General features: G+C 40.5%; 2 protein-coding genes and 1 long non-coding RNA gene across 12 annotated transcripts in view; 1 reads left to right on the top strand and 2 right to left on the bottom strand.

Annotated features, from left to right (window-relative positions):
* The window catches only part of IARS1 (isoleucyl-tRNA synthetase 1), a 119,244-nt gene extending 117,582 nt beyond the window's left edge, over window positions 1-1,662 (bottom strand). For both annotated transcript variants that reach the window (XM_010600651.3, XM_003421084.4), the window contains exon 1: window positions 1,531-1,662. The gene's annotated coding sequence lies outside the window, so the exon portion shown is untranslated. The remainder of the gene's footprint in view (window positions 1-1,530) is intronic.
* Window positions 1,557-23,170, top strand: LOC135232422 (uncharacterized). The gene is made up of 3 exons (XR_010322939.1): window positions 1,557-1,881; window positions 22,152-22,388; window positions 23,060-23,170. It is a non-coding gene; the product is annotated as an uncharacterized LOC135232422 (long non-coding RNA).
* Window positions 12,984-26,401, bottom strand: part of NOL8 (nucleolar protein 8) — a 43,187-nt gene continuing 29,769 nt past the window's right edge. For 7 of the 9 annotated variants that reach the window (XM_064291069.1, XM_064291068.1, XM_064291067.1 and 4 more), the window contains 5 exons: window positions 20,859-21,127; window positions 18,966-19,092; window positions 18,326-18,396; window positions 14,063-14,145; window positions 12,984-13,531 (listed from right to left, as the gene is read on the bottom strand). In XM_064291069.1, the coding sequence (XP_064147139.1) occupies window positions 13,481-13,531; window positions 14,063-14,145; window positions 18,326-18,396; window positions 18,966-19,092; window positions 20,859-21,127 (601 nt within the window). In that variant the 3' untranslated portion in view covers window positions 12,984-13,480. The remainder of the gene's footprint in view (window positions 13,532-14,062; window positions 14,146-18,325; window positions 18,397-18,965; window positions 19,093-20,858; window positions 21,128-26,401) is intronic. The other 2 variants (XM_064291071.1, XM_064291073.1) reach the window with 1 other exon arrangement.

Below are 26,401 nucleotides of genomic sequence, written 5' to 3'. Positions count from 1 at the left end.
AGTTAAGAGTCCAGCATTTAACCACCTGTGCCACCCAGGGACTCCTATCATATTACTAAAGATGCCCTAAATCGGAACACCACAGAGAACCGCTGAGGGAGCAGGAGAGCAGTGGGATGCAGGCCCCAAATTCTTGTAAAAAGTCCAGACTTAATGGTCTGACTAAGACTAAAAGGACCCGGGTGGTCATGGTCCCCAGACCATCTGTTTGCCCACGACAGGAACCATTTCCAAAGACAACTCTACAGACATGAATTGGACTGGACAATGGGATAGAAAACGATACTGGTGAAGAGTGAGCTTCTTGGATCAAGTAGACACGTGAGACTATGTTGGCATCTCCTGTCTGGAGGGGAGATGAGAGGGCAGGGGGGTCAGAAGCTGGCCGAATGGACACGAAAAGAGAGTGGAGGGAAGGAGTGTGCTGCCTCAATAGGGGGAGAGCAATTAGGAGTATATATCAAGGTGTATATAAATTTTTGTATGAGAGACTGACTTGATCTGTAAACTTTCACTTAAAGCACACACACAAAAAAAAGCCCTACATTACTTTGCCTCTAATTTCATCCCCACCCTGAGGTCTCTGCAATATCTGAACGCTAAAAGTAAACTTTTCCCACTTTATTAAAAACCTGTTTTTGCTTCTGGGTTCATTTCAAACACCACCTCATTCAAAAGGCAACCATAAATTCTGAAGGCTGGAAGTTAAGCGCCATCTTCCACCTACTTCTGACAAACACCCAAAGCTGCAATGACAACAGCAACTCCCCATCTCCTGGATAACCAGGTGGTACTTTCAAACTCTACTATACTTTAGTTATGGTCTTCTTTCAAGTTAGGTTTCCCTTCTCCTTTTTCCCCCAATTCTATTCATCCTTCAAGGCCCAACTCTAATGGCTGCTCCTTGGAGGGCCAGTGAAGAACTTTCTTCCCCCTCTCTGCTCCCAGCGATGTGGGCAGACGTCAACAGCACATGGAATATTGCATTCTCTGTATGTGATCTGAGAACAGGGAGCCACTGCCTTACTCCCTTCTGATCCCGGCTCCCCAGAAATAAACGCATGTTCACGCCGGCCAGTTAAAGGAGCCTAGGACACAGAAGCATGCCTTGATTTGTTCTTATTTAATACCACGATTTCGAAGTAATTTGGCTCATGTTCTTCACATTTCCAAAGTGCTTTATCACAGTGAATTCTCATAACCACTCAATTTAAGTATTCCCATTATCCCTGTATACATATGAAGACTGCAGTACTGGGTTCAAAGCCGCGCTGGTATGAAGGAGCCAAGTCAGGACTCGTACCTGGTAACGAGTTCTTTAAGGCCACGCTAGACTGTCTCCCAATATGCCTCTTTGGAAATAAATATTCTAGGCAACTAACATAAAGCAAGCCCTGAAGAAACATCTGTTTCTTATCGAGTTTTATCGGCTCGGAGCCGAAGTGCATGCTTGACCCTGGCCTCGCGCTCTCCATGCGCAGAAGCCTCCCAAGGGCGCATAGGGGCCCCGCGGACTGGACAGGGCTGTACCTGAGGAGTCAGGAGTGCCGGACGGGACGGGCTGCGGCGGGCAAGCACCGCGGGTCGGAGTGCCTCCAGAAAGAACCTGGACCCACGCTGCAGCAGGGAGTGGAGAAATGATGCAACGCCCAGGCCGCGCTGCGTGAACGGGAAGGGACTGCTATGCACCAACCAATCACCGGGCGCCGCATAACACCCTGTAACAAACCGTCTTTTCATTGGTCATTTGGTGGCCGGGGTACGCCCACCTGTCCAAATGGTGGAACTGCGGTACGAATGTCAAGGAATGCTGCTCAGCGTTAAAAAGGAACGCGCTACTGATACACACCACAACAAGGAAGACTCTCACAACCCTGAGAGGTGACCAAAGGAAGCTAGACACAGAAGTGCACGTGCTGTATGATTCCGTGTATATAAAACTCTACAACCCGTTTAAAAAAAAAAAAAAAACCGTTGCTGTGGGGTCGATTCCAACTCCTAGCGACCCTATAGGACAAGGTGGAACTGCCCCGCGGACTTTGCAAGGAGCGCCTGGTGGATTCAAACTGCCGACCTTTTGGTTAGCAGCTGTAGCTGTTAACCACCACACCACCAAGGTTTCCAAACTCTGCAACAGGCAATATGATTAACGGTGATAGAAAACAGAATAATGGTGACCTCGGAGTGGGCGAGAGCCCTGGTTAGATCCCTCGGCTGCTAACAAAAAATGTCAACAGTTTGAATCTACCAGCCGCTCCTTGGAAACCCTATGGGCAGTTCTACTCTGTAGTATAGGGTCGCTATGAGTCGGAATCCATTCGATGGCAGGGGTTCTGGGTGGGTGAGGTAATTTAGGATTGACTGGGAAGGTGAGTGGAGGGAAATTTGAAAGGGATGCTAATGTTCTACATCTTAATTGGGATGTTGGTAACACAGGTATATGCTTTTGTCAAAATTCATCTAACTATACATTTTTTTAAACCTGTTGCTGTGGCGTCAGTTCCGACTGATAGCAACCCTATAGGACAGAACAGAACAGAACTGCCCCATGAAGTTTCCAATAAGCGGCTGGTGGATTCAAACTGCTGACATTTTGGTTAGCAGCTAAGCTCTTAACCACTGCGCCACCATTTACATGTAGTGAAGTGCACAGATCTTAAGATCTGTGCACAGAACACTTAAGATCTGTGCACTTCACTACATGTAAGTTATATCCTAAATTTATACCCCCAAAACAAAAAATTTCTGGAGCCCTGGCCTGGAATAATCATACCCTGGGGCTATGAGCAGTCAATCCCGAGGCCATGTTCCTGTAGAAAAAAGCATTGCTAGGCTCTAGGGCTTAGGGCAGTATTTTTCAAAGTGTAGGGGATACCTGCATCCAAATCAGACCAAGTCTTTGCTAAAATGCCTAGGCAGCACACTGGAGCCCTGGTGGTGCAGTGGTTAAGTGTTTGGCAGCTAACCAAAAGATTCGCATTTTAAATCCACCAGTCACTTCATGGAAACCATATGAGGCAGTTCTACTCTGTCCTATGGGGTTGCTATGACTTGGAATTGACTCCATGGCAACATGTTTGGTTTTGGGCGGCCCACTAAACCCGCTGCCATACTAGACCTGCTAAATCAGTCTCTGGAATTGAATCCTGGAAATCTGTATTGTAACAGGCATCCAGAATAATTCCACTGCTGGGTAAAATTCCTGATTGGCCCATCTGGAGAGACCCTCCTTTCCTTCAGGGAAATTCAGATGCCTACAGAACTATGTCTGGGCAGAGTCAAGGGATTGTTGGTCACTGGTGTTCCTGGGAAGCTTCTCCTTCTTTGTTTCCTTCAGTGTCACCTCATGAATTTTCCTGGACTTTTCTGCAGAAATTTTCTTAAATGGTCATATGGCGCAATATAACCAAACAAAAAGGGACAGAAGGGCTTGGCAAAACCAGCTTTAAATTTTTTATTGTGATTTAAAAAAAAAAAAAGATGTTTCCTGTAATGGAAAAAATCATTCATTCATTCATTCATTGTAACTGGTATGTGTCTGCCTGATGCTTTCCGTATCTTCTGGTTAAAAACAAAGGGGGCATCTGGGCCATGCAAAGGGCAGTAGGTCTCAGACTTTGAGACCTGAGACTATGAAGGAAATTTTAGGCAGTAGCAAATTGAGAGTAATTCTGTATGTAACTGCTTATTTTACGCATCAGAGGGACAGAAAAAATTGATCTGGCTAAAATACGTAGGAAGTACTTCCTTAATAAGTTTAACTAAGAACATTTTGGTAGTCTGTTTGGCATTCATTCAGCAATCACCTACGGTCTAGAACTAAGTGCAATGTCCTTGATCAAAGGTGTAACTCTCAATGATTCAATAACTTACTTCACTTGAACATACGTATTTAGTAGTTGTGTATCCACAGTTTATTAACTGGAACTAGTTGGAATCTGTTTTAAGTTTTTGCATTCCTCAAGTTTCCACCTTGTTCAGTTCACCTCTATCATCTGTCCAGAAAGCCCAGAAGAAAAAGGTGGGGGTAAAGGAGACAGATGGGTCTGATTATTTAAAAATTGGACTGAGAAACATTTTATAGAACTATGGGAGAAGGTACCAGAAGACTACATGTGGAAAAGTTAAGCAAATGAAAAATGAGAATTACAGGAAAAACAGTTAAATGTGATCAAAATATACTAAAAGAGTTGAATCATCATTTTTCAGAGTAAGATGCTGTCTTAGTTATCTAGTGCTGCTATAATAGAAATAACCACAAGTGGGTGGCTTTAAGAAACAGAAATTTGTTGCCTCACAGTTTAGGAGGCTAGAAGTCTGAATTCCAGGTGCTGGCTCTATAGGAAGGCTTTTTTTCCCTGTGAGCTCTGGGGACAGTCTCTGTTTCTTCATTCTTTGGTGAAGGTCCTTATCTCCTCAGCTTTTATTCTTTGGATCCTTGGTGATCTTCACATGGCATGGCATCTATCTTCTCCCATCTCTGCTTGATTGTTTAATCTCTTTTATATCGCAAAAGAAATTGAATTAAATCTCAATCTACCTAACACTGCCTCATTAACATAACAAAGAAAACCCATACTCAAATGCGGTTGTAACCAAGTGTATCCAAAAAAAAAAAAGAACCCCAAACCCATTGTCATTGAACCAATTCCACCTCATAGTGACCCTATAGGACAGAATAGAGCTGCCCCATAGTGTTTTTAAGGAGTGGCTGGCGGATTCAAACTGCTGAACTTTTGGTTAGCAGCCATAGCTCTTAACCATTACACCACCAAGGTTTCCAACCACACGTATAGGTGTTAGGATTTACAACACAAATTTTTGGGGGGACAAAATTCAAAACACAACAGAAATCAGTAGGTAACATCTAAAACTGACAAACCAAGAAATCGCAGCATAAGCACATTAGGTAATATGGAGGTGAATACCAGAGGAAACACATAAAATTGTTGAAGGTGGTTGTATCTGGGGAACAGAATTTGAGGGAAGAGTTGGAAAGAGCTCACTTTTTGTCTTTACAAATCTGATAATTCTATGTTTAACTTTTAATTTTGACATTTTAGACTTAAAATAGTAAGAATAGTACAAAGAATTATTGTATACCCTTAAGTTTGATTCCTCAAATGTTAACATTTTACCTACTTTTCTTTATCATTCTTTCTTGCTCTCTTTCTACACGCACGTAAAATATACTATTTTTTATTATTTTAGAGTAAGTTGCAGACAAGTTGTTCCTTTACCGCTTAATACTTGTGTATCTTTTGAAAACAAGAGCATTCTCTTATATGCAAAACCACAGTACAAGTAACAAAATCAGAAAAGTAGAATTGATACAGTACACATTTAATCTACACTGTTAATTCAGATTTGGCCAGTTGTCTCAATAATGTCCTTTATAAACAAAGAAACTCATCTGTCACTTTGTCGTACTGTGGTAGCTTGTGTGTTGCTGTGATATTGGAAGCTATGCCAATGGTATTACAAATAACAGCAGGGCCACCTGTGTTGGACAGGCTTCAGCAGAGCTTCCAGACTAAGACAGACTAGGCAGAAGGACCTGGCAGTCCATTTCTGAAAAAATTGGCCAGCGAAACCTTATGGATAGCAGCGGAACATTGTCTGATATAGTGCCAGAAAATGAGTCCCTCAGGTTGAAAGGCACTCAAAATACCACTGGGGAAGGGCTTCCTCCTCAAAGTAGGGTTGACCTTAGTGACGTGGATGGACTCAAGCTTTCAGGACCTTCATTTGCTGATGTGGCATGATTCCAAATGAGAAGAAACAGCTGCAAACATCCATTAATAATCAGAACATGGAATGTATGAAGTGTGAATCTAGGAAAACTGGAAGTTGTCAAAATGAAATGGAACGCATAAACATTGATATCTTAGGCATTCGTAAGCTGAAATGGACTGGTGTTAGCCATTTTGATTTAGACAATCATACGGTCTACTATGCCTGGAATGACAAATTGAAGAGGAATGGTGTCATATTCATCCTCAAAAAGAACATTTCAAGAGCCGTCCTGAAGTACAACGGTCTGTCGGTGGTAGGATAATATCCATACACCTACAAGGAAGACCATTTCAGGAGGTAGCATATGAGCAAGGACTGTTGGTACTGAAGGAAGAAGTTCAAGTTGAACTGAACGTGTTGGTGAAAAGCAAAAGGCTCCACGAATTGATGGAATACCAATTGTGATGTTTTAACAAACGGATGCAGTGCTGGAGGTGCTCACACTTGTATGCCAAGAAATTTGGAAGACAGCTACCTGGCCAACTGACTGGAAGAGATCTATATTTGTACCCATTCCAAAGAAAGGTGATCCAACAGAATGCAGACATTGTCCAACAATATCATTAATATCACACACAAGCAAAATTTTGCTGAGTATCATTCAAAAGTGGTTGTAGAAGAACATCAAAAGAGAACTGCCAGAAATTCCGGACGGATTCAGAAGAGGATGCGAAACAAGGGATATCATTGCTAATGTCAGATGAATCTTGGCTGAAAGCAGAGAATACCAGAAAGATGTTTACCTGTGTTTTATTGACTATGCAAAGGCATTCGACTACATGCATCTTAACAAATTATGGACAACACTAGGAAGAATGGGAATTCCAGAACACTTAATTGTGCTCATGAGGAACCTGTACATAGGCCAAGAGGCAGTCATTCAAAAAGAATGAGGGGATGCTATGTGGCTTAAAGTCAGGAGCAATATGTGTCAGGGTTGTATCCTTTCACCATACTTATTCAATATGTTGCACAAATAATCAGAGAAGCTGCACTCTATGAAGAAGAATGTGGCATTGGATTAGAGGAAGACTCATTAACAACCTTTGATATGCAGATGATACAACCTTATTTGCTGAAAGTGAAGACTTGAAGCACTTTCTGATGAAGATCAAAGATTACAGCCTTCAGTATGGGTTGCACCTCAACATAAAGAAAACAATAATCTTTACTACTAGACCAATAAGCAATATCATGATAAAAAGATAAAATATTAAAATTTTCAAGGGTTTCATTTTACTTGGGTTCACAATCAGCACCTGTCTTAGTTATCTAGTGTAGCTATAACAGAAATACCACAACTGGATGGCTTTAACAAACAGAAATTTATTCTCTCACAGTCTAGGAGGCTAGAAGTTCAAATTCAAGGAGCCAGCTACCTGTCGGTTCTGGGGGAAGGTCCTTGTCTTCAATAATCCCCTGGTCTAGGAGCTTCTCAGCACAAGGGCCCCAGGTCCAAAGGTCCTGCTCTGCTCCTGGCACTGCTTTCTTAGTATCATGCTGTCTCCATCTCTCTGCTGACTTCTCTCTCCTTTTATCTCTTGAAAGATTAAAGATGTTACATCCTACTGTAATCCCCTTTACCAGAACCTAGTCTTGCCTCATTAACGACTGGCAGAGATTAGGATTTAAAACGCATAGGAAAATTACATCAAATCACAAAATGGAGGACAACCAAAAAATAATGGGAATCATGGCCTAGCCAAGTTGACACAATTTTGGGGGACACAATTCAATCCATGACAACGCCCATGGAAGCAGCAGTCAAGAAATCAAACAACATATTGCACTGGGAAAATCCGCTGCAAAAGATCTCTTTAAATGTCCAAAAGTAAAGATGTCACTTTGAGAACTAAGGTGCACTTGACCCAAACCACAGTATTTTCAGTCACCTCATATGCATGCGGAACCTGGACAATGAATAAGGAAGACTAAAGAAGAATTGATGCCTTTAATTATGGTGTTGGTGAAGAATATTGAATAAACCATATTCTGCTAGAAGAATGAACAAATATGTCCAGGAAGAAGTATAGTCAGAATGCTCCTTTGGAGTGAGGATGCTAAGACTTCATTTTGTGTACTTTGGTCATGTTATCAGGAGGGACCAGTCCTGGAGAAGGAATCATGGTCGGTGAAGTAGAGGGTCAGCGAAAAAGAGGAAGACCCTCAAGGAGAAGGATTTACGCAGTGACTGTAACAATGGGGTCAAGCATAACAACAATTGTGAGGATGCACAGGACTGGGCAGTGTTTCGTTCTATTGTACACAGGGTTCCTATGAGTCGGAACCGACTCGGCATGTAAAAACAATAGACAAAGAAAATGCTGGGTTATGAGGTATGTTCTGTTGTTGGGTCTATTTTGTCTCCTTTAATCTGGAAGTTACTGAGGCTTATCATTTTGTTTTATGACCTTGAGTGAATGTCCCTCAATTTGGTTTGTATGTTTACTTATTATTAGATTCAGGTGGTATGCTTTTAGCAAGAATGCCACCGAGGTGCTGTTGTATTCTGTGTGACATATCTAGAGGTATGTGATGCTGATTTATAGTTCTATTTGACTTTAAAATTTTGTACATTTATTACTGTGATTAAAAAAAAAAGCTCTTGTGCACTGACAGCAGTCCTCTGTCTAGTTATATCTCTCCCACTGTATGGCCCTTTTATAGTTTAGGACACCCTCAATACTTCCTTACTTATTCTGCAGCACCATCTACCCAAGTTCCAACCTAAATCATCTTTATTCCTACACGAATAAGCCACCCCCCCCGCCCGACCCTTTTTTCTCAGTAGCTCTTGATGTCCCATCAGAAAGTCTTGTTGGCCCATTAAAAGCAGAATTCAAATTCATGTATTCAAGAAATATTTACTGCATACCTAATCTGTGCCAGCCATCATTCTAAAAAATGGGGAGCCTACTCTCTCAGAGCTTACATTCTAGTGGGACAACAATAAAAACTGAGAGCAACAAGAGAGAATATGATGAGATTGCCTGGTTTTGAGAGACGTGTGTGTCTCACTTCAACTAGAATGCCTGATGTGGAGGAGGGGGTTTTAACTTCAGCTAGAATGGTCAGAAAATACTTTGAGGAAGTATCCTTTGAGCTGATACTGTATGAGAAATGACTCATGAGGAAATTCCAGGGAAAGAGTATTCAAAGCAGAAGGAAGAGCAAATGCAAAGGGTAAGGGTCTTGATTAGGCAGAATGGAGAAGCAAACTACAGTGAAGTTTCGATGCAGAAAGCAGAGTTCCGATCACTAGTTGCTTTTTTTCTGCCTGTGAAGTTGGAAGCATGGTTATCTTTTGTGAATTCGAGTGGTGGAGGGAGTTAGAGGTTTAAACACTGAGTAGGATACCATGTGACTGGAACAGAACTAATACCTGGGTATTTAGGGAAATTAAAAACAAAAAACAGCACATTCCCTGTGCCAACCACAGTTAGGTTTAAGGAAGTACTTGGGGAGCTGTATTCTATATATTACCAGTGACTCAGGCTAGTGTTTCTTGGGCCAGACGCTGGACTTGCACTGACATAGAGAAATGCAGGTTGTTGGGCAATGCTGAGGGCTCAGGCAAGGCTAGTGTCCATGACTTTTTAGCCAGACCAACCTGCCACACTGAATGATTTCCTGTAATAGTCTTGAGCCTGGGTGACACAAGTGGTTTGCTACTGACTGCTAAAGGTTGGCGACTTGAACCCACCCAGTGGCTCTGTCAAAGAATGGCCTGGTGAACTGCTCCTGTAAAGTTTACACCCAAGAAATCCTATGGAACCGTTCTCTCTTTACTACATTGGATCACCTGGACTCTGGGGCTAACTCTAAGGCAGCTAACGATAATAGTCTTAGCAGCCTGTGTTGGAGTTATTCAAATGTAAGGTCTTGCCAGACAGGCAGGATAAAAGAACAATAAAACAAATGAATTTAAAGCATTTTCAGGAGAGTAACTGAATTAATGGATGGCGACTCTAAGCTAGTTGTAGAAGGATGTGGTGTAAGGAGGGAGGGGTTCAAAAGTTGAAGGTACTGATGAAGTAAGTTAGTTGTAGGGGAAATAATTTTAAAAACGGCCAAGCTCTGAGTTTGTGAGTTAAGAACTGGATGTTTGAGCAGTGATTTTGGAGGTGCAGATTTGGGTAACAACGTTCAGAGCGCTTTCGTGGGCAAGGATATTATAGGAGACAAAAGCATCCATCCATATATAGACTGGACATGCGGACTGTCTTAGGCTGGGGTCTCTAGACAAGCAAAACCAGTAAAGCATATAAATGTATATATAGGGAGATGCTTATATAAAGGAAATGGCTCACGCGGTTGTACAGGCTGTAATATTCCAAGTCAGTGGGTCAAGATAGAGGCTTCTCCTTATTCATGCAACCACAGGGGCTGGTGCGCCCAAGATCAGCAGGTTGGGAAGATTGATGGATGCCAAGATTGGCAGGCAAGACTGCAGGTAAGCTGCTACCTCAAGTCCCAAGAACTGCAGGTCAAACGGACAGGAGCCAGCTGCAGGACCCAGAATGAGCAAAAGCCCTTGAGCCCTGCCAGAATGTCCTCCTACACTCGGTGCAGGCCACATGCCCAAGGAAACTCCCCTTCGACCAATTAGCTATTCACAGCAGATCCCATCATGGGGATGATCACATATCAAATCTCAACAGGGAAGTGACCACCTCACAAGACTGCCAAAACAGTGAGAATCATGGCTCAGCCAAGTTGACACACAATCTTAACGATCACAGAGGACAACCACAAGTCAGACTACTTGATGTCCCTTAGTCATCTCCTTCCGGTTTGGAGAGTGTCGCAGATTTAATATGTTCACAAATAATTTGATACTCTTCACATTGAGAGCTGAAGGTCTGTGTCTCCTCCCTTTGAATCTAGGTGTGCTATGTCTGTCCTGACCAGCAGAATACAGTGGAAGTGCCTCTGAGCCAGTTTCTGGGTCCTGGCCTTAAGAGACTGGTAGCAGGTGCTTCCCGCCTTTTAGAATACTTGTTCCTAGAACCCAGTTGCCATACTATGAATAATTCCATGGAGAGGCACTAAGAGAAAGCCATCTTAGAAGTGGATCCTCTGGCCCCAGCTGAGCCACCCCAAAGGACAATACACGGAGAAGAGATGAGCACTCCCCAGAGTCTGTTTGTCATGCCAAAATAGGTATCCGTTGCCATTGAGTCGATTCCGACTCATAGTGACCCCATAGGACAGAGTAGAACTGCCGCATAGGGTTTCTAAGGAGCAGCTGGTGGATTGGAACTGCTGACCTTTTGATCAGCAGCCAAGCTCTTAACCACTGCGCCACTGGGGCTCTGCAGTAGATAAAAGGGTATAAATCAATGTGATCTACATTAAAAGAAGGTGGAACATTTGAATTATTTATCCTTGAGTGGTTGTTCCTATTCTCCATGAAGTTTGAAGTCTTAGAAGCAGAGGAATCCAGAATGACTGGATTCTGGCTACTTTGTTCCTTGGACCCTGTATTTATTGAAAAACATTTGAGTACGCAGTATGTGCTAGACACTATCCTAGGCAGTGGGTGCATAATGGTTTAGCTAGATTAGATTCAGGCCCTCATAGAGTTTACATTCAATTGGGAGAGACCATCATGATCTAAATCGATAAATATTTGTGATAATTTAAGATACATCGGGGTTAAATTATAACCACTTGGAACTGTCTATAAAAACTTTTTTTCTTTACTGTGCTTTAGGTGAACGTTTACAGATCAAATCATCTTCTCATTAACAGTACACATATTGTTTTGTGACATTGGTTGCCAACTGCACAATGTGTCAACACTCTCCTGTTTTCAACCTTGGAGGTCCCCTTTTCCATTTGTCCAACTTTCCTGTCCCCTCCTGCCTTCTCATCCTTGTTCCCGCGCAGGTATACCCATTTAGTCTCGTATACAGGGTTGAGCTACATGTATTATTGTTTATGAGCCTGTCTAATCTTTGCCTGAAGGGTGAACCTCAGGAGTTACTTTAGTACTGAGTTGAAAGGGTGTCCAGAAACCATATTCTCGGGATTTCTCTGGTCTCCGCCAGACCAGTAAGTCTGGTCTTTTTTTGAGTTTGAATTTTCTTCTACATTTTTCTTCAACTCTGTCCAGAACCCTCTATTTTGATCCCTGTCAGAGCAGTCAGTGGTGGTAGCCAGGCACCATCTAGTTTTGTGCTGGACTTAGTCTAGTGGAGGCTGTGGTAGTTGTGTTCTATTATTCCTGTTGACTCTTTCCCTTGTCTTTGGTTTTCTTCATTCCTCCTTTCTCCAGATGGGGTGGGACCAGTAGAACTATCTTAGATGGCCACTCACAAGCTTTTAAGACCCTAGACGCTACTCACCAAAGTAGAATGTAGAACATTTTCTTTTAAACTGTGTTATGCCAGTTGAGTTAGATATCCCAAGACCATGGTCACCAGCCCTTAACCCAGTAAATTGATCCCTATGGGAGTTTGGATGTGTCTATGATGCCTCTATGACTCTGCCTTGGTCCAGTTGTGCTGGCTTCTCCGGAATTGAGTACTCTTACCCTTCACCAAAGTTAACACTGTTACCTAGTGTTTTTCCCTCCCCATCCACCCCCTCTCTTATAACCATGATTGTTTCTTTCTGTGTGTAAACCTTCCCTTGAGTTTTTGTAATTGTGGTCTCATACAGTATTTATCCTTTTGTGATTGACTTATTTCACTCAACATAATGCCCTCCAGATTCATCCATGTTGTGAGGTGTTTCATAGATGTACCATTGTTCTTTATCATTGCATAGTATTGCACTGTGTGTATGTACCATAGTTTATCCATTAATCTGTTGATGGGCACTTAGGTTGATTTAACACTTTTTATAGAGCCCAGTTTGATAGGAAGCGTATTTGTCTTGAATCTTAGGTTGGTTTATTTAATTATTAAATCTACTTTCTTCTCTGGACTGACTCCTGACTCCTAATTGTGACCATATATCTTTCAGACACTAGTAATTTTTCATAAGTTTCTGTTCTAAAAAGGATTTTGGGATTGATGAGCCTGCCTTCATATACTGCTTCCTAATTCCTGGAGGCCAAGGACACAAATACTCTATTCTGCTTCCTTTTCTGGTCTCAAAGATGGTCTCATATGACATTGGTCTGAAATGTCCTGCACTTCAGTTAGCTACTCATTAGGACAAGAGTATAGAACCCCAGGTTGACTTGTAACTAGACTGTTTAATAAAAAGAAATGACAAAATGGAGATAAGGTATATTTGGTACAAACAGAAATAAGTATTTCGAACAGCCTATAATTCACATAAAGCCTAACATGGAAAACACAAGTACTTTGACCCACTTATTAAATAAAGGTTTCATGTAAGGCTTACATCAGAAGATACCTATGAATTATTGAGGATGGAAGGCAAAGAGATTCCATACAAAAAGTTGAAAGGTATTCTGGGGATCTATCTTAGGCTTCAATAAAAAAAGTTCAGTTTAATTTTTTTAAAGTAATTACTTAGAAAGAAGTACAGTGGAGTTCCACAGAAAAAAGATGGCAACCAGGATGATATTCCATTAACCAGAATTTGGATGTTCTTCATTCTAAAATTTCTTCTTTCCCATCTAAAATTATTTTCTGGGTCAATTTCCTTAGTTGAGTCTGTTCACATTCAATATCATAACTAATGTCATAACTGATGGTAATATTTATTATTTTGGTTTCACTTTTCTTTTTGCATCTTTATGTTTCTTCCGACAGTCCTAGAAAAACAAAATCAAAAGGTTTTGTTAACAATAACTGTAGATTATTTTCAGGTGTTGCCTACTAGAAAGTAAAACATTATCCAGTTTCAGGGTTGTGGAAGCACAAAACAATCCACCCATTTTGGAAACACTCGCTTAGAATGAATACGGAATATTCAAACTTTTGGCTTCAAATCTTTACAGTGGGAACTGCAATTCAGTCTTAAAAAACAAAACAAAACAAAAAAACTCTCATGTTTGCATGTTACTCAATAAGCCTGGATGGAACTCCTGAGACCAGGCAGTTAATGTGGCCAGTCTTCAGTTTCCTCATTTGTACCATACATGGGTTGAATTAAACAACCCTCAAATTCTCTCCCTGCTCTCTAATTCTGATAGTTTAAATCATGCTCTCAGTTGTCATCCTTTCTTAAGTTTCATACTTCATTCCAATTACTCTTACACCAGGGACATATTAACACAAAGAAATGCAAAGGATATACCACATATATTTTAGGAGACAATCTATAGGGAGATAGAATTACTCACCATACGCAGGTTATTTGTTCGGGCCTCCCAACAATTCCTGCTCGTATCACTTCCTGCTCCTTTCCAGAACAAGCCAGAACCTACTAGGGGAAAAATGAAAAAGATGAGGCAGCAGATTAATATCAACACAGACAATATTCTTGTGCTGGCATCATCAAGGTTGCCAACGTGAATGCTAGTTAAGGCCATTTTTTTTTTTTTTAAATTGTGGTGAAAATATACTGAACAAAACCTACAGCAATTCAACAATGTCTACATGTATAATTCAATGACATTGATTACCTTCTTCAAGTGTGGAACCATCTTCACTACTCTTTTTCAAATTATTCCACCATTAACATTCAATGCACCCCAAGTAAAAAGACCTTCTTTCCCCCTCCCTCCCACTCCTGGTCCAAACCCACTGCCATCGAGTGCATAGCGACCCTATAGGACAGAGTAAAACTACTCCATAGGGTTTCCAAAGCTGTAATCTTTAAGAAAGCAAAAAGGCGGGTATTTGGAGTGCACCAGCTGCTCCTTGGAAATCCTATGGGGCAGTTCTACTCTGCCCTATAGGGTCACGATGTGTCAGAATTGACTCGACAGCAACAAGTTTTGTTTTTTTATTCCACTCAACATGTTTTCTACGTTCATCCATGTTGTGGCATGCCTCAGGACTTCTTTCCTCTTTATGCCTAAGTAATATTCTATTGTATGTATATAACATACTTTGTTTCTCCATCCATCAATTGATGGACTTTTTGGTTTCTACCTTTTGGAAACTGTATTGCTGCAATGAGCACTGATGTACATGTGTCTCTTTGCGTGGCTGCTTTAAGGTCTTTTGGTATATACCAAAGAGTGGAATTGCTGGATCATATGGTAGTTCTATGCTCAAATTTTAGAGGCACCACCAAACTATTTCCATTTTTTGGATCACTGCCATTCTAGTGGGGGGAGATGGTATCTCATTATAGTTGTGACTTGCATCTCCCTAATGGTTAATGACTTTGAGCATCTTTTCAAGTGCTCGTTGGCCATTTGAATTTCTTTGGTGAACTGTCGGTTCAAGTCCTTTACCATTTTTTGACTGGGTTGTCTTTTTGTTAATTTGTAGAACTATTATATATTTTAGATATTAGACCCTTATCAGATATACAGTTCCCCCAAATTTCCTCTGAATCTGTAGGCTATCTTTTCACTTTTTTGATGAAGTACTTCGATACACATAAGTATTTAATTTTTGTGAGGTCTCATTTACATTGTCTTTCGCTGCTTGTGCTTTTGTTGTCGTATCTGATAGCTCATCGCTAAAACTAAGTCCTACAGCTTCACCCCTACATATTCTTCTAAGAATTTTATGGTTTTAGTCTTTATATTTAGTTCTTTGATTCATTTTGAATTAGTTTTTGTGCATGATGTGAGGGTTGGGTTAAGGCCATCTTTTCCCTTTTCTATGAATTTTCAAAAGAAATTTAATGCTTTTTGAGAAATGAAAATGTAGGCTGATACTGTTTACATACAATTTACTATTATATAACTATTTATGTTTGTGCTAGGCTTTAAGAAATGAGGAGTTCACCAGCAGCCTTAGAGTTTTCACATGGACTTTTAGGGTAATAAAAACTTAGGGGTTCTGTATGTCTACTATGTATGCAAGCTCCAGAACAAAACAAGTTCTAGTAGAGGATACTGAATGAGCAAGGAAGGTGCTAAGTGGTGAGCTCTCCATCCCTGGAGAGCTTCACAAGTCAACATGCATCAGTCTTGTGGAGGCAGCTAAACCACAGACATTACAAAGTATTCTTCAGGGTCATAACCGTACTTATCTGGATGCATGTTATTGTATCAGTGTGTGCAGTGGAAAGAGCTGTACTATTGGAATCCATTCTTTCTGGAGTCATTGATGCTGGATAAATCCCTGAAACCATTACCCTGAAATAATCTTTATTTACTTTTATTGTACTTTAGATGGAGGTTTACAAAGCAAACTAGTTTCTCATTAAATAATTAGTATACATACTGTTTGTGACACTGGTTGCCAACCCCAGGAATGTAAACATTCTCACCTTCTTAACCAAGGGTTCCCCATTATAGCTTTCCTGTCCCTCCTGCCTTCTCATCCTTGCCCTGGGCTGGTGTGCCCATTTAGTCTCATTTTGTTTCATAGGCCTGCCTAATCTTTGGCTGAAGGGAGAACCTCAGGAGCGACTTCATTACTGAGCTTTAAGGGTGTCTGGGGCCCACACTCTTGGGGTTTCTCCAGTCTCCGTCAGACAGAGCAGTTGGAGCTAGATGTTCCCCAAGATGGGCAATTTCCCTCAAGGAGTTTGGATGTATCTATGGAGCCTCCATGACCTTTCCTTGGACAAGTTGTGCTGGCTTCCCCAGTACTGTGTACTGTCTTACTATTCACCAGTTACCACTTATCTACTGTCAATTTAGTGTTTTTCCCTCCCTACCCCTCCCCTCACTTGTAACCATCAAAGATTGTTTCCTTTTGTGTGTAAACATTTTCATGAGTTTGTTTAGGTAGTGGTCACATATTTGTCCTTTTGTGATTAACTTATTTAACTCAGCATAATGCCCTCCAGATTCATCCATGTTGTGAGATGCTTCGCAGACTCATCATTGTGCTTTATTGTTGCACAGTACTCCCAATGTGTGTTATGTACCACAGTTTGTTTATCCATTCATCTGTTAATGGGCACCTAGGCTGTTTGCATCTTTTTGCTATTGTGAACAATGCTGCAATGAACATGGGTGTACATATCTATTTGTGTTATGGCTCTTATTTTTCTAGGCTATATTTCCTAGGAGTGGGATTGCTGGATCATATTGTATTTCTATTTCTAGCTTTCTACGGAAGTGCCATATCGTTTTCCAAAATGGTTGTGTCATTTTGCGTTCCCACCAGCAGTGCATAAGAGTTCCAATTTCCCCACAGCCTCTCCAACATTTGTTGTTTTCTGTTTTTTTGATTCATGTCGGTAACGCAGGGGTGAGATGGAATCTAATTGTGGTTTTGATTTGAATTTCTCTAATATCTTTGAGCATTTTTTAATTGGATTGTCTTTTTGTTGTAGAGATGTTGGATTTTTTAGTAGATTTTAGAGATTATACCTTTGTTGGATTTGTCATAGCCAAAATTTTTTTCCCAGTCTGTAGGCTCTCATTTTACTCTTTTGGTGAAGTCTTTTGATGAGCATAGGTGTTTAATTTTTAGAAGATCCCAGTTATCCAGCTTATCTTCAGGTGTTTGTGTATTGTTAGTTATAGTTCATATCCTGTTAATGCCATGTATTAGAGCCTCTAGTGTTGACCCTATTTTTTCTTCTATGATCTTTATAGTTTTTGGTTTTGTATTTAGGTCTTTGATTGATTTGAATTAGTTTTTGTGTATGGTTTGTGGTACAGGTCCTGTTTCATGTTTTTGCAGATGGACATTCAGTTTTGCCAGCACCGTTTGTTAAAAACACTGTCTTTTCTCCATTTGATGGACTTTGGGCCTTTGTTGAAGATCAGGTGACCGTATGAGGATAGACTTACATTTGGGTTCTCAATTCTGTTCCATTGGTCAATGTGTGTGTTGTTGTACCAGTACCAGGCTCTTTTGACTACCATAGCTGTATAGTGGATTCTGAGGTCAGGTAGTGCGAGTCTTCCTACTTCATTCTTCTTCAATAGTGCTTTACTTAACCCTGAGATTATCTTTAAACCTTTATACCAAAAATATCCTCTGAAGTCTTCTTTAAGACAAACAATAACCAAAACCCAAAAACCAAACCCGTTGCCGTTGAGTCGATTCCAGCTCATAGTGACCCTATAGGACAGAGCAGAACTGCCCCATACGGTTTCCAAGGAGAGCCTGGTGGATCTGAACTGCCGACCCTTTGGTTAGTAGCCGTAGCACTTAACCACTATGCCACCAGGGTTTCCAGCCAAATAACAGTTTAGCTTAATTAGTAAAGAATATCTGCATTGAGCATTGAGCTCTTTTAAAGAACTATCTATATGGGATCAAAATGACAACAATTCCAAAGATTAGATAGGAAGCTTAGGGGACAGTGAGTTAATGTGGGAGGAGCAATTCAGAAAAGAAGGGCAAGAATGGTTGCATCACTTAAGAATATAATCCATGTCACAAATTGTACGTATAGAAATTATTGAATTGGTATATGTTTTGCTGTGTACATTTTCAACAACAAAAACTAAAATGAATTATTGAAAAAAAAAAAAAGGCTATACCACTATACCACTTAATGAAAAAAATGGACTTACCATGAAGTCTTTCATCATCCTTACAGAAAAAGAAAAATCTATTGTTCTCTTTCTCAGGTAATGATACTTCTCTGAAAAAAGACAGAAATAGACAGACAAATATTGATTGGTTGCATTTCAATCCTTAAGAAAAAATGTTCACATTGAAAATATAAATGACTGTTCCTCAACTATATCTGCTTTGTGTTTTTGCTCATTACATCCCTGAATGGAAATGACCCCGCCCCCTCTTTTTTCAATATTCTTCTATCTCAAGCTTTGATAATCAAGAGTTGGTTAAGTACAAACTCTACCCTCCCCCTCATGCCGGTTTCTGATAGCACATGCTCACCCCCACAGCTACCCGCATCTCTGGTTGCCAGTAGTTCCAAGGGGAGACAGCCTACTGCAGCAGCCTGTTTCAGATTAGCAACACCACTGTCAGGTCCCTGTCCCTGTGCTCATCATGTCCACCAGCCCCCACCAGTGCTACCCAAATCTCATTACCAAAGGTTAGAGAACTCTCTAAAGGGGCTAAGGGAGAGAAGATAAAGTTGTCTTGTGAAGATAAGCTTAGATACTTCTATACTATCTCTAAAGTGTGTCTAACTCAGATTTTACAAAATTTGAAATATACTTGCACCAGAAACAAATTACTTACCCAGGACTGGGCTTTCTGTGATCTACTACTTCAGTCGTATCTTCCTCTTCTGAGCTGGTATCTTGAGAACGAGGGTTTTCCTGCCAGGCAATCTTTCCAGGTTTCACTGTTCCAACTCTATAGGTCTCTATATTGTCACAATAAATGATGGGATTAGAACTGAACAACTCAATACTTCTGAACACACGTTTCATTACCATCTTTTTAATGCAAATAATGAGCATCTTATATATGTATTTTGCCAACAGTGCCCCCCCCGCCAGTATTTTCATGAGTGCACTATGCTAATTTTTTTACATGTTGCTGTTAAAAAAAAAAAAAAAAAGTCATAGCACGCTTATGAAAATACCTCATAGGGGGAGGGCGCAGTTGGCAAAAAAACATACAACACGTGCATTATTTTGGTAAAAATACAGTACTTTCACGATGCACACGTATCTCTAAATTTTTAATATTTTAATCATTAATTTAAAAGAGATAATCATCTTTTTAGATTTTCAAATATTAAGTGAAGCTACTATCATATTTTTTGACATTTCTAGAGTGAAATATAGTGATACTATGAAAAGGCACACAAGCTAGAGGTACTTTTGTTATAAAGTATGTAATGTATAATTAAAAAAAAAAAAGACAAAATAAAATTTGCACTTGTGCTAGAACAAAAAGACTAAAATAAAACATGATGTAGTGAAACCAGGTTTCTGTTTCCAATTATTTATAAATGAGTAAAGCAACATATCCTTAGGTTTTCAATTCCCAAGTCTCTTTCTAGAACTGCTGAAGAAGCCATGACTAAAAAATATGGACTATCAGCTCATGAGCCCCCAAAGTTTCTCAAGGAGTTAAAGCACATCTCCCAGTTTGCTGGGCATCTTTAGGACTCACTTCAAGGTTATTTCTTCACATGTGGCTCCAAAAGAAGAATGGTAGCTAATACCCACATCAGCATCAACTCTACTCAATGAGGTACTCAAATGGACAATACAGGCAATAAAATGAAGCAGGGGACATGACAGATTATGGCTTATTTATAAGAACATTTGAAAAACTACCACTAGATGGTTATGCCGCCTTTTAGAGTACCACAGGGCTGGCATCTAATACACGGATGCTATTTTAACTGCTGATCTCTAAATCAGAATTCACTGTAGTTAGGTTTGCGTATGTTCTTCTATAAAGGTATATACTGCTTTTTATAATAAAATTTCAGAAAAGCTACGTGTGTATCTGGATACTAGGTAAGGAGCAGCCTGCTAAGGAAGAGGCATTTTTAACCTGTGGTCCAGGTTGGGCTTCAGAGGTAAACCTCCTGAAATGGAATACAAAATTGCAGGTACTAGAATCGACTCGATAGCACTGGGTTTTTTTTTTTTTTTTTTTTTATTATGTATACTTTTCCTTGGGTTCTGGCAAAATCCAAGAATAAACTTTCAAAACAACTGACACATCAATCACATGGCATACACATTTAAAGCTGTTTACCTATTTCTTCTTCTCCCTACCATATGCAGCACTGGCTGTCTGTAAGTCACAGCTTTTCCAGCGTAAACTGTTTGCACTACCAAGGGACCTTGCACTTACCGTATAAAGCTATTTAAATCTATGACTCATTTCACTTCTTCATGGATATTTCTACTCAACAAAAGAAGAGGATGGTGTGCACTATTTTCTGGCCTCCTTTCATATGGCGACTAATCAGAAGTGTGCAAAAACAATTTCTTCTTGTATTAAACATGGCTTCAGGCACATTACATTTCTGATGATGAATATTGAATCTCACATTACTTATGTGTGGAAGAGTCCTTTACTCAGCTAAGGTTAAATCATTACATTTAATGTAGACTCAATCTATTACGTACAAACTGAAGTGAAAAAGCAAAAGAGAAAAATTACCTTCCTTTACATCTTTAGCATCTGAATCAAAAAAGGAAAATGTAAACCCAGCTGGCTCCTCGATCCCATTCTTTAGAGGTGTAGGGTCATGTATTTCTGTTTTGTCTCCATCACAGTCTGCATTCCAGGGTATGTTTTCTTTCTTTTCACTGCTATCTTTTGTCGTCTGGAGTCTTTCTTTCAAATCGGCAGCAATGTTATAATACATTTCTTTTGACACCTCAGGAAGCTTCTCACATTCTGCCCTTTTCTTCTTTCGCTTTGATTTACTGCCATGACATATACAGAGAAGTGTATCACAAAGAAATAGTCGCTTTTGGGAAAATTTCCAGACATCAGGAAAGGAAACACTTTGAATAACTGTTTATTCCATTCATTCAATAAAGAGGATCCACTCAGCTAACTAAAGCATAATCTTTATCCAATAAGCTTTTTTATACAAAAGTATCTCAAACAGCTCCAAATATTAAACATGAATCATACATATTCTTCTATCTCAACTTCTGTATTTTGGAAATGATACCAACAATATTAGCTTTGAATAAGAAAATCACTTAGCCTTAAGGGGCCTCAGTTTTCTTATCTGCAAATCGAATATGCTAAACCAGGTTACTTCTGAGACCCTTCCAAGTTCTAAACTTACGTGCATTCTATGAAACTGACATAAAAGGATCTGGTTATAACTTAGTGTTAAAATGAGGCATAAATGTGCTAAAACTAGTCCGTTTTGGAATGAAATGTTTATTTCACCATAAAGCTGCTCCAGGTTTAATATGCTTTTCTCTTTGAGCTTAGACTAAACACAGCTGGTTTCAATACTGAGTTTTTAAGCTAAGAAATATTAAAATCCTTTTTTCTCTAAGAGTCCATTCTGTATGTTTTATATGTAAGACCAGGCCAGAGAGTCTTAAAGTATTACGTAAAATAATGAGCGACCAGCATGTCCTAAATAACCATTTTATTGGTGGAGACCATTTCATAGAAACTTTTAATACTTCACTAAGTAAACCAAAGTGGCTAGGATTTATGACAGATATGACTTCCTAGCAAACTGAGCTCTAAAAAATTACGTTATAGACACAGTTTCGAGAGATTATCATTGAGCCTCAAAGTGGTGGTTTTAAAACTGGTCCAAAAATTCTTCTTCCTTCCAGAGGTGGAGGTTAACGCCCTATCCCTTGAGTGTGCGTTGGACTTACTGACCTTTTTTAACAAATAGGATAGATGTGATGGTATGTGACTTCTGAGACTAGGGTCACAAAATACAGCTTCCTTCTTGCTCTCTCCCCCCAGGCTGGATCTCTTGCTTTGGGGGAAGCCAGCTGTCATGTTGTGAGGCTCGTGAGGAACTAAGGCCTTCTGCCGACAGCCACGTTCAATGAGCCTTCTTGGAAGGGGATTTTCCACCCCAGTCAACCTTCACATACTGCAGTACTGGTGACAACCTGACCGAAGCTCTTGGGAGAGTCTGAGCCAGAACTACCCAATGAAGCTGCACCCAAATTTCTGACTGACAGAAGTTTTAAGTTGGTAAGTTTTGGGGTAATTTTTTACACAATGATACATAACTGACAGATTTTTGTACCTGGAAGTGGGGTGCTGCTATACCAAAAACTGAAAATGTAGGAGTGGTTTTACATTTGGAACCCAGGCAACGATGGCCCAAGTCGGAAGGTCATTGATGAGGGTGTTAGCGAAAACCTGAAGGGTCCTGAGGAAACTGTTAGTAAAAACCACGTGGTTTTTTTTGAGGCTACAGGTAACGGCTTGCAAAAGAGTAGGGTAAATGCAATTGGAAATTAGAGGAAAGGAGATCCTTGTTATGTAGAGGCAGAAAGTTTAGCAACACCATATTAATGTGGACAGCAGAATATATACCTAATGAACTGGGTGATTCAGCTAAGGAAATTTCCAGGAACGTGTTGAAGGCACGTTCTGATTTCTTCTTGTTCCTTATAGAATAAAATGCGAGAGGGCAGAGGTAAACTAAAGGAAGAATTTTAAAAAATTTTTATTGTGCTTTAAGTGAAAGTTTACAAATCAAGTCAGTCTCTCATACAAAAATTTATACACACCTTGCTATATATTCCTAATTGCTCTCCCCCTAATGAGATGGCACACTCCTTCCCTCCACTTTCCATTTTCGTATCCACTTGGCCAGCTTCTAATCTCCTCTGCTCTCTCATCTCCCCTCCACACAGGAGATGCCAACATAGTATCATGTGTCTACTTAATCCAAGAAGCTCATTCTTCAGCAGTATCATTTTCTATCCCACAGTCCAGTCCAATCGCTGTCCGAAGAGTTGGCTTTGGAAATGGTAACTGTCTTGGGCTAACAGAAGGTCTGGGGGCCATGACCACTGGGGTCCTTCTAGTCTCAGTCAGACCATTAAGTCTGGTCTCTTTATAAGAGTTTGGGGTCTGCATCCCACTGCTCTCCGGCTCCCTCAGGGGTTCTCCATTGTGCTCCCTGTCAGGGCAGTCATTGGCTGCAGCCAGATACCATCTAGCTCTTCTGGTCTCAGGCTGACGCAGTCCCTGGTTTATGTGGTCCTTTCTGTCTCTTGGGCTTGTAATTACCTTGTGTCTTTGGTGTTCTTCATTACCCTTTGCTCCAGGTGGGTTGAGACCCACTGATGCATCTTAGATGGCCACTTGCTAGTGTTTAAGACCCCAGACGCCACTCTCCAAAGTGGGATGCAGAATGTTTAGGAAGAATTTTTTCTTTAAGGAGCCAGGACTTCCAGTTTTTGAAGATTCCTAATCCCTGGTGGTGTAGTGGTTAAGTGCTATGGTTGCTAACCAAAAGGTCAGCAGTTCAAATCCACCAGGTGCTCCTTGGAAACTCTACGGGGCAGTTCTACTCTGTCCTACAGGGTCACTATGAGTTGGAATTGACTCGATGGCAATGGGTTTTGGTGAATCTTTAAAAAGCAAAAGGCATGAAATTTAAGAAAAGGCTTCTAAGCAAAGACAAAATCTAAGGCAATCTTTGGAAAACATGTCTAAAGCAAACTGGCTACGGGCCCAATACAGCCTGCTACCTATTTACGTATGGACTGCAAGTTAAGAACGTCTTTTTTATTTTTAAATGGTTGGGGAAAAAAAAGTTTGCAGACTCTGGTCTAAATATAAAACAAAATCCCTTAAGAATCTAGATGGGAACTAAGTAACTTCAACTGATCCCACACTAGGGCTTTCAAGGATCTCATACATGTTATCCCTCAGCAGTTTTAGCAGAATTCCAAGAAGAGCTTGTTTTGAAATGATTTGTGGGTGTGACCTTTGTCTAATGGAGTGTACTCCAAGAAAGAATCACAGGAGACCCACAAAGATTTTAAGAGAATTATATTAGCAGAAACACCACCAGCTTGCAGCTTGAACAGATAGGCACAGAGAGATTAGAAAATGAAAGAAGGCTTTTGGATTCCCAAACTTCTATTGGCAAAAAGCAGGCAGAAAAACCTACTCAGCTGCAAACCTGTGCTACGATTATTAAAAAAGGCTGATCCAAAAGGCAGAGTGAAAATCCATGGAGAATTATTCTGGGATCCTTTGTCCTAATGAAGAATGTCCAGTATTTTGCCTGTCTGGATTTCAGAGCCCACTGTGGATCAGTGCCTCCTGCTTTCCCCTTGATTAACAGTAGTGTTTACGATGGTTATCTTATGTCTGTCCTACCATTTTATGTTCAGGGAGGTGCAGACAACTGTCTCTCTAGTTTGCAGGTCTGATCAAAAAGAACTGTATTCAAGGAACTGCAACAGATATGCCTCATCTGCACTTAGATCTGATGACATCCTGGATTTTGAGCTAATGTTATAAAGGGATGAGACTTTTGGGGATTCTAGGGCAAGGAGGATGAGCATGTGGTAACATAATTTGTGCCCACAGGGTGGATTGTGGTGGTTTCAAAATATATTCACAAGTTTTGTGACACTTCTCCCTTCAAGAGGAGGAGCTTGAGTCACCCAAGCTTAGTGACTTGCTTCTAAAATTAGAATAAGACAGATGTGTCAGTATGTAAATTTTGAGACTAGATCATAAAATACAGCGTGGCTTCCTTTTCTTTCTCTCTCTCACTCAGGCTCTGGAAGAGGCCAAGCTGTGAGGGCATTTAAGCAGCCTAATGGAGAGGCCCATGAAGCGAGCAACTGAAGCCTGCTGGCAACATCCATGAGTGAGTCATCTTGGAAGCAGATTGCGATGGTTAATTTTGTGTGTCAACTTGGTCAGGCCATGATTCTCAGTGTTTTTGGCAGTTGTATAATGTGATCACTTCCCTGTTGAGATTTGATACGTGATCACCCCCATGATGGGATCTGCTGTGAGTTGGTACTGGTGGATGTGAGGCCTGTGGCAGCTCACTGCCCTCCTCAGCCTTCATTTCTCCTCTCTCCCACATCTAGCTCTTCCTGCTCTCCTCGCTGAGGCTTTTGCTCATTCTGGATCCTGCAGCTGGCTCCTGTTCATCTGAACTTTGGCTCTTGGGACTTGAGCTAGCAGCTTACCTGTGGTCTTGCCTGTCAATCTTGGGTTTGCTAGCCCCTGCAGCTACGTGAATCAGGAGAAGCCTCTTTCCTGACCCACAGACTTGGAACATTACAGCCTCTACAAACACGTGAGCCATTTCCTTGATATACATCTCTCTGTATATTTATATGCTTTACTGGTTTGCTTCTCAAGAGAACCCAGCCTAAGACACAGATCATCTAGGCCCAGACAAACATTCAGAGATGGAAGCCCTAGGCAACCTCTTGCCTGCAACCTCGTAAGAGTCACAGGGCCAGAAGCACGTAATGAAGCTGCTTACAAATTCCTGACCCACAGACATTTTGTGATAATAAGTATTTGTGGTTTTAAGATGCTGCATTTTAGGTAGTTTGCTATGTAGCAACAGATAACTAACACACCCTAGACAGAAAAACAAAACTGATATATAATACACAACAGCCCTCATATACCTGTGATGTTCAATGTGGACTAGCTGAAATAATATACAAAAATTCTACAATTGCAAGGAATATTTATATTACTTCTACTTTGGTCTGATATGAGATTCTTTCTAAAATAAACTTTCAAAAAAATTATTTTAAATTTTTGTCATTATTGAGAATAAACACAGCAAAACACACACCAACTCAACAGTTTCTACATGTACAACTCAGTGACACTGGTTACGTTCTTCAAGTTGTACAAGCATTCTTACTCTCCTTTTCTCAGTTGTTCCTCTCCATTAACATAAACTCACTGCCCCCTAACGTTCCTATCTAATCCTTCGAATTCCTGTTGTCAATTTGATCCCATATAGATAGTTCTTAAAAGACCACAATGCTCAAGGCAGACATTCTTTACTAGTTAAGCTAAACTATTGTTTGGTTTTAAAAAGACTTCAGGGGATATTTTTGGTTTAAAGATCATCTCAGGGTAATAGTTTCAGGGGTTTACCCAGCCCCTATGGTTCCAGAAAGTCTGGAGTCCATGAGGATGTGAAATTCTGTTCTGCATTTTCCCCCTTTTGATCAAGGATTCTTCTATGGAAT

This window comes from Loxodonta africana, chromosome 9 (genome assembly GCF_030014295.1).
Source record: "Loxodonta africana isolate mLoxAfr1 chromosome 9, mLoxAfr1.hap2, whole genome shotgun sequence".
Taxonomy (NCBI): domain Eukaryota; kingdom Metazoa; phylum Chordata; class Mammalia; order Proboscidea; family Elephantidae; genus Loxodonta; species Loxodonta africana.
Note: the sequence above shows the minus strand (reverse complement) of the source record. Positions and strands in the feature narration are given on the sequence as shown.